General features: G+C 36.7%; 2 protein-coding genes across 4 annotated transcripts; both read left to right on the forward strand.

The window, feature by feature from the left end:
* Positions 1–723: 723 nt before the first annotated feature.
* On the forward strand, positions 724–7,310 carry adnp2b (ADNP homeobox 2b). 3 transcript variants are annotated; one of them, NM_001080013.1, is given in 4 exon segments: positions 724–904; positions 3,414–3,531; positions 3,642–3,734; positions 3,856–7,082. In NM_001080013.1, coding segments are annotated over 3 exon segments (2,844 nt in total). In that variant the 5' UTR covers positions 724–904; positions 3,414–3,423; the 3' UTR covers positions 6,499–7,082.
* Positions 7,311–8,319: 1,009 nt separating this feature from the next.
* Positions 8,320–11,912, forward strand: txnl4a (thioredoxin-like 4A). The gene is given in 4 exon segments (NM_001005953.1): positions 8,320–8,472; positions 8,664–8,843; positions 8,995–9,098; positions 11,556–11,912. Coding segments are annotated over 3 exon segments (429 nt in total). The 5' UTR covers positions 8,320–8,472; positions 8,664–8,690; the 3' UTR covers positions 11,728–11,912.
* The last annotated feature ends 2,381 nt before the right edge of the window (positions 11,913–14,293 follow it).

A 14,293-nucleotide genomic window follows, 5' to 3' on the forward strand; every position in this document is an offset into this window, starting at 1 on the left:
AAATAGATGCGTTAATTGCGTCAATACTAAAATTCGTTAATAATTGTGCGATGCATGTTACGATGATCATAATTATTATTTAAAATGTTATCGAATCTAGTAAAATCCCACTTAAAACTTGCAAACGTGACTTAAATTTTTTTTAAATTACATTTTCGAACAAAAAAAGCGACTATCGTGTTGATCAAACCGTTCATTAAGACTAAAAAAAACTTCCAATGTTATGTCTGATGGAACTGTTGGTCATGACATAAAATCAAAAATGGATCATCAGAAATTTCATGCACCGTAAATGCCAAGCAATTTTTTTATATGCCTTAGCTAGTATTATTACTTGCTGGTCACCCATTGGATGAAGACTAGTGGTGTGAGATGACTTCAGCAACAAGACCCCTCCCATCTTGTGCAGTTGCTCAGCAACCAGCTCATTGTTCAAGGTGCCATCTAGTGGCTCTACATGTGAATTACAAGAAACCGCGCCCTCTAGTGGCCAGACCTCTTGAATGAAAATGCCTTATCATGATGAATACATGAAACATAGAAAGTAACCACAACCTGACTAAGTCTCAACTTAAAAGTTGATTATGCTTCCCCACGTGGTTACAACTGAGAACCAGCAGAAGTCATACAAAAGAAAGTTTTGGCATGTCAAGCCTGCTTAAATCCGATTGGTCAGGCTCGCAGTATGATAATTACCCTCTTGACGTCACTTCCCAGTTGTTCAATGCGCCATTTTCTCGACTCTAAACGGCAAGCACAATAAATGGGTCCTACTTCCAAATTTTAATAAATACAATTAATAGCTGATTTCCATAACTGAGAGCACAGACTTCTTGTTGGAACATCCTTACATCGTCTCATCATCCTAACTCGTCGGTTCTGGCAGACACGCGGATTGGTGAAAGTAGGTAAATCTCCCTGGGTCGGTGTGTGGCGCCGAAAAAAGCTAATGTCCTCACAATTAGATAGCGGCGAGAACATTAGCTTTTTCGTTCAGTTGTCGCGCGGTCGGTGTGATCAGGAAGTAGAACGAAGTGCATTAGCCGAGTGCTCTGAAGAGGTTACTTCATGACATCACTGCGCTATTTGGAATCTTGCTTTCTAGAAGGGAGTCTTTTTTCCTGCAATGTGAAATCGCTCTTGTCGGTTTTTTTCTATCGATGCGGCGCTCTTGGAATATTATTTTCGCCCGGCTATAGAGTTACACTGGACGCTATTGTTTGGAAATTTCCGTGTGCTTTTGGCGGCGGGGTTTTATACGTTTGGGCAGCGGTCGCAGTTAATGCTTGCAATAAATAAATAATTACAGCTCGAATTGGATATGCTTTTGGGCACATTTAGATCATGGAAGTGCAGTCATTTGCAGTTAGGATTAGTTTATTTTAATCGATGCAGAATCGAAATTTGTCATTTTTATCCTGCATTTGTGCCCAATATCTGACATGTAGCACAAAATGATTTTTCCACATGTTCGGTAATACAAAGCTGTTCTCGGTATGCAATAATTAGCTAACGTTAGCCTTGCTATTGAATTCACCAGATTGTGTTGAAAGCGCTACACATTCAACAGGCAGAGATGATGAATATATGTGGTCAAAAATATATATATATAAATAAATAAAACAAACACTTAATGTTTCTTTACCTTTCATCACTAGCATGCACATTTTTATAATGCTAGGATCTCATGTTTGTTTTTGAGCAATGGAGATGGGATGTTAAATCAGCCTCATAAGTCAAAAGTGAAAACAAGCATCGTATTTATAATTGTATAAGAGTTGAACTTCGAGGGAAAATGTCCCTAAGATCTGTTTAATTTTATTTTTGTGACAGACTTATATACTTGAAATTAAAACATGCTTATCTGTTCCTGAATTATGCAAGCTGAATGCATACTTAGGGATAAGGCTAATAATAGATATGCTTTTATCTATATATTTCAATGTATCATATTATATGCACATTATGCTATTATACTGTTACACTTACCACAGCTAATTATGATACTATAATGGGGTTACATATATTGTACATATATACATTTATTTGCTTGGAATACATTTTAAAAACTTTGAAAACGTCTGCGCATGTGCTTGACCCTGCATTCATATAGATGCACAGATTGCAATCTGTGCATGTGTTTAAATTAGTTTACTTATGTATAATAATGAGAAAGATTACATTAATTGAAATAAGTTCACCAAAAAAAAAATCAAATAACTTTTTATTGTACGTGTACTATGAGGAGTGAAAAGCTTAAGTGCTGGCTCCAGACAGTGCAAAATACAACATATTCCCAAAAAACAAAAACAATATACAATTAGCAGTGTTGACAGTAATGCATTTAAGACAATGAATAGGTGTACAGATAGTCTGACTGTTGATGGAAAATTGTTGTAGGCAATATTGTTTTAAGTAACGATTGGTTAAAGTGTAGTGCATGCTATGTCTTGAAAATACTACCTATTTACTCATCTTTGAGAAGTTCCTGACCTTTGAGTTTCACTATTATGCTGAACGCAAAATAATTTATTTTGAAGAAAGCTGAAAATCTGTAAGCTTTGACTTCCAAAGTAAAAAAAAAGCACATGTCATAGAAGTCAATGATTTTCAGCATTCTTCAGTATGTATTCCTTTGTGTTATGTATTCCTCCTGCTAAAGCAGGTTTTTAACAAGTGAAGATGACAGTGAATTTGTCACGTGAAATGATTTTCCAGGTTGGAATAAACTGTCCTATTTTTTTTCTTTCTTTCTTGAGTATCCTAATTATTAGCAAAAGCAATTCAGGCTTTGTTCACACATGCCCATTCACCTGATTTATTTATTTAAATCTGGACTGAATGTACACACTGTTATGCACTGATTGTATTTTGATCCTCACTGTACACTGCAATCGTTCAGGATCTTGTATATATATCCATGCTGGTTTCTATAGAAATTGTATATAGGTTGGTGTCAGCTTTGTGCTCTACAGACACACACAGTGACAAGCAGTAAACCACTGCAGGTTAGTTGAGCTGATAGTGGCATATCCCTACCAACATTCAAAACTACTTCATTTTTCTTTACAATAATCTTGGTCGAACAGTACAAATGGTTTCCATTTATAGTGTCTTGTTTTTATATAAATAGTTTCCAGGCTAAAATGTCTTTCCAAAATGTATTTATTTAGTTAGTTTATGAATGGTTGTGTGTTTAGACCTAGCTAGCTAGCAATTCCAAATAGTTAAAAACAACCTGAGCAAACAGAGTAGAAAATTGGTTTACATTTTTTTTGTGTAATAATATTATAATACTACGGAGTATTTATTGTAGTACTGTATAATTAGGCTAGATGATTTTAATAATCGTCTATAGATAATTATAAGATTCACAGAATAATGAAATATAATGACATATAAATCTCTTTCAGGTGTTGCACCATGTACCAGTTTCCAGTAAAAGGTTTGGAGAAGATCCGCAGAACAAGGCGAAAAGTAAAAAATATTCTTGGAGAATTTGGACTTGAAGCATGTCTTAATCTGGGCCAAGTATGTTTTCTTTTAGTAATGCAGATGCATTCACATATGAATGACAAATCTAATTTCAATGTGAAACAAAATACTGAAATTTACACACATCTCCCCATTTTGTTTATCAGGAACTCCAGGAATATTACCCAGGAGACAATATTTTTGATGCTACAGACTGGTGCAATTTGTCAGATGGGTTTGATGGCCGATGGAGAAAGAAGGTAAATTATAAATTTCGTAAATGAACTTTGTTTTTACAAAGCAATACATTTAAATATTAAACATCTCTAAATGTTGTGTTCAAACTGGCTGAAATTCTAAGCAAGAATTTTCCATCCTCAGTGGGAATATCGGACACAAGGATTGTGCTGCACTTTGTGTAATTTCTCCACAAGGTCTTGGCATACATACAAAACCCATGTTCAGCGCTACCACGATGAAGAAGAGCACATGTGCAAGCTTGCAGCCTGTGCTTCCTGCCCGTTTATAGCCCACCCCAGATTGGTCTGCAAGCATCTCAAGTTGTTCCACAATGAAGATACAAAGTCAGAAACATCTGCAGCCCCACAGCTGCCTCCAAGAGCTGTGAATGGCACCACATTTCAGTGCCGAAGATGTCATATACAAGATACTCTTTTGTACAGCGTGAAAAAGCATGTTCTTCTATATCACTACACTTCCACATTAAATAAATATGCTGGTCAAAGAACGGAGCAGGAACTTGTGGCCCTAGGAGACCGGTCTCAGAAGTTCTACTGCAAAAAGTGTTACATATCGGCGGAGTCATCCGAACACTTGCTGTACCATCTTCTGACCTCAGATAAGCACAAGGAACTGGATGTGCATATCAGATCTTTAATTTTTGAAACCGATAATAAGAAACAGTTCCCAGCACTTGCACCAAAAGCACAAGGGCCTTCTCCTGTCATGATGATGAAAGATCAGCCAGCCGCGACTGCCACATTGGCCGCTGGTGGAATTACAGGAGTGGAAAATGGTGGTTCTGCAGTCATTGCTACTCCTGGAACCAGCCAGGCATTTCTTCCAACTCAAGCTTCTGCTCTTGTTCAGCTTGCTAGTGCTGAAGCAAAGGGTTTACTGAGGCCTGGAGTCCCAATGGGTTTTCAGAACACCCAAATGCCCAGACCTGCTCTACCTCCTCCTCCTAACAGCATTCCTCCAAACCAGATGCCTGTCAGAGTAGGCCTACCTAACCAGGCACAACTACAACCAGTTTCACGCCAAATTGTCCTACCACCAGGTGTTCGGCTTAACGTACCTGGTGTTAGGCCACCAACTCCTCAGTCCTTTTCTGCTAATCCAAGGCTTCCTCTAAATCAGCCACCCTCTGGAGGAACCATGCTAACTTCTCAATCTCTTTTGAGCCACTTGATCCCCACTGGCAACAAAGTCGACGGCTTGCCCACCTACACACTTGCACCTTTGCAGGTCCTGTCAGTCCAGGCAAATAACTCCCAAGGAGTCAGCAAACCACAATTGCCTCCATCCCAGAACAATCCAGCTGCTCAGCAAAACAAACAAAGCAGCGGCTTATCGACCCCCAAGCAAACCAAGAAGTGGATCACATGCCCTATTTGTAATGAACTCTTCCCATCTGATATCTACGAGTCCCATCCAGAGGTTCACAAAGAGGCAGCTAAATTGCCCAAGGTTGGCCTTGCTGCTCGTGCTCCATTTTTGAAAAAGATGCCAGACAAGACGGTGAAATGCCTGACATGCAAGATCCTGATTTCGGAAAAGGGTGTCTTTGAGCACCTGCTTCATGGCATGAACTGCTTGTTTTGTTCAGGGCTCTTCTACTCCATCAAGCAACTTGTCGACCATATCCAGATAGAACATAATGTGTCCCGAAAGAGCAACTGTGATTTCATGAGGCGTGAATACAGACTGTATACTGATGATTCAGGGAATCTGCTTTTCCCTTACTTCGATATCAGGACCACAGCTCCTAAACTTATAATGGGTGAAAAGGAGCTCAATCTTGCATTGGTCACAAGCTCCCTCGATTTGATTTTTGTGAAGATGTTGCCCAACAATCCTCAGGGTGTTAACCAGCAGTACACCCCATGCAAGATGCCTACACCCAAGCCTGACAGTACAGAGTGCCCCTTCTGCTCGGAGAAGCTTCTGAACAAAGAATGCTACCACATGCACCTCAAAGAGAAGCATTTCATTGTGCCCACTCTGCATGCTATACTTAAAACCCCATCCTACAGATGCCTCTACTGTGGTGGTGTGTACACTGGAAAAACCACCACCAAGGCCATCATTGTCCACTTGGCTAAATGCCGCAGTGCACCGAAGAGTGTCAGAGAGAGCGATAAACTGACTTTAGGATTGGCTGTTACTCCTAAAGCAAACCGAGCACATGGTTCATACCCGGCTCATCCAAGACAGATCACAGGTCCAACCCCAACTTCCGCTCAAGCTTCTGTTCCTTCCACTCAGCCACCAGAATCAGAAGCAGAGATGCAGAGTAAGATGCGCCTGGAAATAGCCTTCAGAGAAGCAATGGAGGCGAATAGAAAAGAGCGCGAGGAACGATTGGCAAGAAAGAGAAAACTTGAGCGAGATAGGCTGGCTGGTCTGACCCTCCCCTCACCTGATATAGTAGTCGATCCTTCTGTAAAATTAGCATTGGATCCTGCCGGAATGGAGTTACGTACTTTTGAAGATCGACGAGAGTTTGTCAATAAGTATTTCAACACCCAGCCTTACCCTCTCAAGAAGGAGATTATTGCCCTGAGTGCCCGTTTACTGCTTAACAAAACTGACGTTGCATGCCAGATTAGCTCAAAGCGCACCAGATGCATGAAGAACATACAGAAGATGAAGGCTGTGGTACTTCTAGGCTTCAACATGACAGAGGTCATGAAACTGAAGCATGACCTTCTCATCCCAGAGATTGAACCAGAGAAGGTGGCCACAATGGCAGATACAGATATGGAGGTTGACCAGGAGTAGCTTTACAGCACTAATCAAGACAAAAAAATGACTTGCAATGCAAGTTTTACTAAGAGACTGAATTAGTATGTGTTCCTTGAAACAATGCAAAATATGTTCCATTTTCACCGAAACTAGTGTTAAACTGTTAACCAAGTCGAAGATTTAAGCAGGTAAAAATGCATTGAATTTTGCTGCTGTTTATAATCTTGTGAATACTTAGGTTTTGTTTCATGTTATTCATTTTAAAGTATACATGCATTGTTTTTCCACTGATGTATCACTTCAAGTAGGTCCATTTAAAAATAGCTGTTTGTAGCCCATTTATAGTTGTAGGGTTGAATATGTTTGTGATTTATACTTTTCATATATGCCAAACCTCATAAACTATTTTTGTCATATTTTCTTTATATATTTGTTTGAATTTAAGAGTTTATAAACTTAACTGTTTCCACTTTTCTTTTAGACCTTGTATCCTACTGTTAATTCACTTTATTGTCAAATTTCATTTATATCTTGCTTGCCTTATACTTTTATAAATATGTTATTCCTATTATTGTTTCAAACTGATTTTGTTTCTTTTTTGCCAAAAATGTTTCATATAATATGCTTATATAAGTGACATCTTCTCAGCTGATGCATTTTAAAATATGAAGCTTTGGAGAGGAGTTTGACTTGCAGTTCATTTCAATTGTATAATAATTGTAAGCATCATGATATTACGACTCTTGGTTTTCCATTCAATTTCCCCCTGTTCAGTATTTAGTATGGTAAACAACAACATCTAAACTTACATATTGAGCTGTGTAAATAAATTAGAGCATATATCCGTCCAAGTGTACTTCTTTTAATTGTATGTTTGTGTAGTGATGGTTACTTGTTATTACCTAAAGCATATTATTGGAGGACAAAATGTACAAGTTAACCAATTTATTGTTTATTTAAACTATAAATTACATTACACAAATGAGGAAAATAAAATAATTGTGATCATATTATTCGAAGATGTCCTAAGATGTTTATCAGCTTACATGTTCATGTTCTGTGTGATCAGCTTAAACTTTCTTGACTTCGACTGATGCTGCGGTCACACTGGATTTTCTCTCCATAGACTTCCATTCATATGCACGCGAATGCGCCGGACTAAAAACGTAAGCTCCTGCATCAAGTTTACAGTTCGCTGCATTAAGAAGTTCAAGCTTGGTGAACTCTGACTTGCGAAATCGCATCACTTGACTGCGTGAGATCAATCGAAGATCGCAACATGATCTCTCTGGACAGAAATTGAAAAATATGGACCAATCGCTCGCTTTTTGCATTGCCGTACTACAGAATTTCACAAGCTCAAACTCTAGTGTGACCACAGCTTAATGCTTTAAAACTTGTTATATTAAAGATTAAGTACATATAACGATAAATACTTTTTTGTTACTATCAATAGTTACTAATTGTATCTTTCTATTTAATTAGAAAGTACACAAATAGGGGAAAAATTATATTTTATTTGAAGATGTTTTATGTTTGTTTTTTTTACCTTGTTTTCATATTGTGATTATCCGTTTAAGAGTTTGTTTTGATAAATGCTTAAAAAGACTGGATATATTTGAATAAATACATAGGTAGTTAAAGGTCTTAATAGATATTCAAATATCTTAACGTGTTTATTGTAAACTACCCATTTGTTTAAAGTAAAAATGTTGTGGTCAGATGTAATCTGAAAAAAAAAACCACACTTTAAATCTCGTAAATCTCTGTAATTACCGGATGAGTTTGAATGAAATATTTCCTGCCTGCTGATACATACACAAGGCTTCAAGAACGCTGCTTGGTTTTCTCCAATCCAACAGAGGGCGATGTAGATATCAGTTAGTAGACGTTTGTACACCATACCCGGCGTCGTTGCTGTAGGAAAAACATTATTTCGAAATTGTTAAATACCTTATTAATTCGGAACGAACGCCAAATTTAGCATACGAGACCTATTTTAATTGTAAGGTAAGAACTGATTGTATTTATTTTTCTGCTTTATTACTCTAATATTGTATGGCATTAAAAAGGTTCTAGAATTTTCAATGCTAATTGCTAACATACATTCGGTATTTAAATTGTATTAAGAGTTAACTTTAGTTTATATGGTTTCATTCTGAATATATAAATCTGACAAAACACCCCCTCTGCCTATTTAGAAGTGTGTTTGGCATAAATCCGGCAAAATGTCGTATATGCTCCCTCATCTTCACAATGGCTGGCAAGTAGACCAGGCTATTTTATCCGAAGAGGACCGTGTTATTGTTATAAGATTTGGCCACGACTGGGACCCTACGTGTATGAAAATGGATGAAGTCTTATACAGCATCGCTGAGAAGGTATTGTATGATATTATCTAATATGTAAACGCGAAGACGCACGTGGACACCTTATAATGTTATTTTTTTCACTTAATTGATTTTTGGTAATAATAAGTTTTGTACGGTCAGTCTATCAGTACTTTGGGCCTAATAGCAAGTGTTTCCTCAGGTGAAGAATTTTGCAGTCATTTATCTTGTGGACATCACAGAAGTGCCAGATTTCAATAAGATGTACGAGTTGTATGATCCTTGCACAGTCATGTTCTTTTTCAGGTAAGTTTTCTGGGATACAGCCAATTAAGTCAGCAGTTATGGGTTAAAATTATATTATATAAGTTTATAAATCTTTATCATCTTAATCATATCATTATCATGTCATCAATAATTGTAACAACATTATTATTTCTTAACATAACTTAATTTGAATAAAGTTAAGTTCAGAATTATTAATGTTGTTACACTTGCAGGCCACTTTATTAGTTTCACCTTACTTATACCGGGTTGGACCCTCTTTTGCCTTCTGAATTGCCTTAATCCTTCGCAGCATAGATTCAACAAGTTACTGAAAATATTCCTCTGAGGTTTTGGCACATATTGACATAATAGCATCATGCAGTTGTTGCAGATTTGTTGGCTGCACATCCATGATGCGAATCTCCCGTTCCACCACATACCAAAGGTGCTCTCTTGGTGGTGATGTGGAGAGACCCCCCTTATGATTGTAGAGCGCTTTGGGTATATGACCATACACAATAAATGTGCTATATAAATACACTACCTACTTATTTACTTTATTGGATTTATATCTGGTTACTGTGGAGGCCTTTTGAGTACAGTGAACTTATTGTCATGTTCAAGAAACCAGACTGAGATGATTGGTGCATTACAACAGGTGCATACATATATATATATATATATATATATATATATATATATATATATATATATATATATATATATATACATACATACAATCTACATTATAAAAGTATTATTATTGAAGTGTCTCCGTCTTCTGAAATTCAAAAACTAAAGGACAAGTGCAAGAGTGAAGCGCGAAAAAAAAAAAAAAATAGAAGCCCAACAAATTCAGGATCAAAATTGTTTTAGCAACCTGAATCGTGAACAAACTGGCATGTTTATCTTCGCTTTTTGGACTATTATGAACCGGGAATGACAAAATTACCATCTAACAGAGCTTACATGTGCTGGTGAAGATTACAGACAAAGATGAGAGGTTTGCACTGACTGTGGGCTATATTGCGTGTGTTGATGTGTGTAGTTTTTCCTGCAATTAATAATATACCGTAGACTGTAAGGGTCTGTATGTGTTCATTTGTTGCATTCATTTATTTATTTTATTTAATTACAGATGTTACACTAGCCTATTTTGCACTGTCATTGTTCTGCAGTTATAATTAAATCCTGTTTATAGAAAAGTTCGTAATAAACATTTATAAACAAGTATTTGTGTATAAAGCATCTGTTTTGTGAGAAGTGATTCTCATAATATATGTAAGTGACCCATACAGCTTTACTGTAGACATTTATTCGAGCAAGCATGACATCGACTTAACTCTCGGCCATACACCACGCCCACCAAAAGGGTACCCTTGGTGGTGGAAACGCAAGCCTGATAAAGGTGACCCGTACCAACCCGAACCGTACCGTACTGTACCATTCAGTGGAAACGAGCCATAAGTGATGCATTGAGTGTATGCTTTACTAAACAAATAGGTCTTTAATCTAGTTTTGAATTGGAAGAGTGTGTCTGAGCCTCGGACATTATCAGGAAGGCTATTCCAGAGTTTAGGAGCCATGACCAAAAAGGCTCGACCTCCTTTACTCGACTTTCCTATTCTAGGTACTACCAGAAGCTTCATAGACCTTGTCCATCTACGAAGGACAAGGGAGCTCTTTCATTTCATCCAAAATATCTTAACTTGTTGCAAAATAAATAAAGGTTTGGAATAACATGAGGTTGAGTAAATTGATAAATTGATAGATTTTTTTGGATTTTCTATTCCTTTAATACAACTTGCAGTATATCTGGACCCTTCAGTGTGTATATCTGGACTCTTCAGTGTTCAGACTGATGCACTCTAATAAATTAACTAGCTCTATCACTGTTAATATGTGCAGTCATATTTAGATATGTGAAGGAAAGAAGGCACACACACACCTGAATGCTCATGCCTTTCTTTTTCTCTCTCTCTCTCTCTCTCTCTCTTTAAAGGGTCACAAAACCCCAAAACACATTTTTGAGATATTTTTGACAAACAAATGCCCCCATTGCTAAAAACACTCTTAGAACACACATATTTCATGGCGGGAAATGTCTCCCCCTAGTGGTTAAATGTAATACAAGTTTAGTTTTGTAGTTCACGGGCTAGTTAAAGAAAATTCAGTCATCTTTTACTCAATCTTGTATGAGTGTCTATTTTCTTCTGTTGAACAAAAAATAAGTTTTTTTTTTAATTTAAATTCTGCAAAACTGTAACCTTTGACCTAATGCTTATAAGTTTAACCTCAAAACAACAGATTTTGAGTTCAATGGAAAATAAGGTATGGAACCACTTAAGGAAGAGTAAATGAGTAAATCTTAATTTTTCGTTGAACTAATTCTTAAGGTTTGATTTAACATCAATTCATTGCATTGTCCTTGAGGTTATATTAATTTTATAGTTGATATGTATGACACCTTTTTTCACTTTTGCTTGTCTGTCTCAGGAACAAACACATCATGATTGATCTTGGCACTGGTAACAACAACAAGATTAACTGGACCATGGAAGACAAACAAGAGATGATAGACATTGTTGAGACCGTCTACAGGGGGGCGAGGAAAGGACGCGGTCTTGTGGTGTCCCCTAAAGACTACTCCACCAAATACAGATACTGATCTCTGGATTATTATTATCCCATCACAAAAGATATGTGCATTCGGAAGTGTGGTCATTTGGACAGTTTAATGGTCTTGTTTAGCATTTTCAGCTTTATGTATAAATGTTACTCTGTTGCAATTAAAGAAACCTTTGTTTTTTTTAACATCTAAAATAAAACATTTTTCTTCTGTTTTATTTCTAAGCTGTTTCTGAATATTATGTTTATGCAAATGATACATGAAATAAAACACCTTTACTGTTAAGAAATTAAAAATGAAAGAACAGAATTGTTAATCATTTTCATGCTAAGAAGTTAAAGTAAATAACACATGATGCAGAGGAGTTTGAATGGCTTTCTCAAATTTTGCAATCCAGTCAAAGCTGTATTTTATAACATGTATCATTGCATGATTCTTTGCAGTGACTGGAATTTTTTTTAGTCTTATCACCAAAATAGTTGATTTATTTACTGATTCTTTTAAGAGCTGCTAGTTGCTAGTGTGGGGCTGGTTTGCTGTGAGCATTTCCAAAGTCAGGGTTTCTGCATGTTTCATCAAGTCAAATTTTAGCCTTTTTAAGACCCTTTTGAATTAAATTTTAGACTTATACAGGGCTAAACACTAATGGTTTTTTGTAATAGCCTGTTTGTGCCAAACAAATTAGGGGGAAAAATCTAATTTAGTTATTTCTTAACCATTTATCTTAATGTGTCTGACTTTGGAAATATTCACCTGGAGTAACTTCACAAACCTCCACAGAAACTTCACTCATGACTTCAGCCTCTACTTAAATTTTTGAAAAATAATTGTTACATAAAAGGCACATCCACAAAGGACAATATTGCTAGGAAAAGCACAACAGCTACTATATTCAAAATGGATGCATTTCCAGAAGAAACATCTTCTGGCATGTCAGGAATTACAGCAAATCCAGTATTATTAAACAACTCCTCCGGATATCATGAAAGTATCAGGGAAGTTCTCATCAGAGCTGAAATTCATTCACTGCAACAGTTGTACTGGACACAGCTGTCGAAAAGCAATGACTACACATGTGAAAAGTGGACAGTTTGTTCTTCAGTTGCAATTATATTGGTGGTTTCAAAAAGTTTAAAAACACCACTACATAGGATTTCAGTTCAGCCATTTAAATTTAACCTCTGTAACTGAATAAATAACATTTGTAACTACACCATCAGGTTACACAATCTAAGAATTGCACTGGAGACATCCACAGTATTTAAGCAATGACTTTGCTGAAGCAGCAGCCTCAGCTGAAGTGATGTCTGTTTCCATATCATCTTCTGATCCTGCAATTGCTGTCAAAACCACTTATGTTCAAGAAACTACTTCCCTCAGGCTCAGACCCATGACAAGTCAAGAAATGCCAAGAAAAGAAACCTCTTCTCCAGTAGATGCTTGACCGGTAGTTTAGTTGACAATTGGGCAGCTGGTTAGCAGTGGTGGTAGAAGTTCCATTACTTGCCTAAAAATGTAGTGCAAGTAAACGTATCTGTTGTAAACATTACTCAAAGTATGAGTAAAAAGTAGCCCTTTCCAAAGTGCTCAAGAGTAGTGAATTGTGAATATAAAGGCTAAATCGTTTACTTGTAATTTGTGCATGTGTGTGTAAACGTAACATTCTTTATTGCATTTAGTCAATGCCCAGCAGGCACACAACGTCATAAAACGTTAATATTAGGTTAGATTTAGGTTGTGATGTCAGGTGACCAAAATTCAATATCTAGCCAGCGTCTATAGGGACAACACTATTTTTATGTCCAATAATGACGCCAAAAGACGTTAATATATGGTTGATTTTAGGTTGTTAGAAAGTGGTCAAACTCCAAAGTCGAGCCAACATCTTAAACCACTATCATATTTTCAAATACTGACATTTATTCATCAAGTATGGCAACCAAAATCCAACATCTGATAGACGTCATAGTGGTAACGTCCACACAACGTCAAGCTGTAACATCATTAGACGTTGATATTTGGTTGGTTTTAGGTTGGACATTGGCCTGTCTTTGAGTTCTGACATCAACCCGATTATCATTTCAATCTGACATCAGAGTAAAAGGTCAATCTGATGTCATGTTCTTGTGCCTGCTGGAAATTTAAGGCTATTTCGGTCATCAAACAGTAAACATCTGTCATCTTCTCATCAGTGACATGCATCTAGTCTCTACGTCATTGTGTGTAAAGATTTTGGACATCTTCTTGGACACTTTTAATACTTCCAAACAGTTTTCTGCAATTATAAATCATCCATGTCTTGAAGTAGTTCATTATAATGTAATTTTACCTTCTATGTGTGATTTGATTGGACGGGAATCACAGGACAGATTTTTCTAATCCCCATAGACAAGAAAATATAGCGCAGTGACTGCAGGTTGAAAGAAAGTAGTGGAGTAAAAGTACCAATACAGCACTAAAAATGTACTCAAGGGAAAAGTTAAAGTACACATTATTCAAACTACTTAGTAAATTCAAAATTCTAAAAAATAATACTCAATCACAGTAATTTGACTATTTGTTATGTGTTACTTTACACCACTGCCCATTAGTCCCTTTCCGTTAA

This window comes from Danio rerio, chromosome 19 (genome assembly GCF_049306965.1).
Source record: "Danio rerio strain Tuebingen ecotype United States chromosome 19, GRCz12tu, whole genome shotgun sequence".
Classification (NCBI taxonomy): Eukaryota; Metazoa; Chordata; class Actinopteri; order Cypriniformes; family Danionidae; genus Danio; species Danio rerio.

What these genes read in the sequence shown, in the direction of transcription:
- adnp2b (XM_005170054.6), top strand. Translation starts at nt 3,424, where the DNA reads ATGTACCAGTTTCCAGTAAAAGGTTTGGAGAAGATCCGCAGAACAAGG. An exon ending in CATGTCTTAATCTGGGCCAA is followed by an intron (nt 3,532 to 3,641) that starts GTATGTTTTCTT and finishes TTTGTTTATCAG; the next exon opens with GAACTCCAGGAATATTACCC. An exon ending in ATGGCCGATGGAGAAAGAAG is followed by an intron (nt 3,735 to 3,855) that starts GTAAATTATAAA and finishes TTCCATCCTCAG; the next exon opens with TGGGAATATCGGACACAAGG.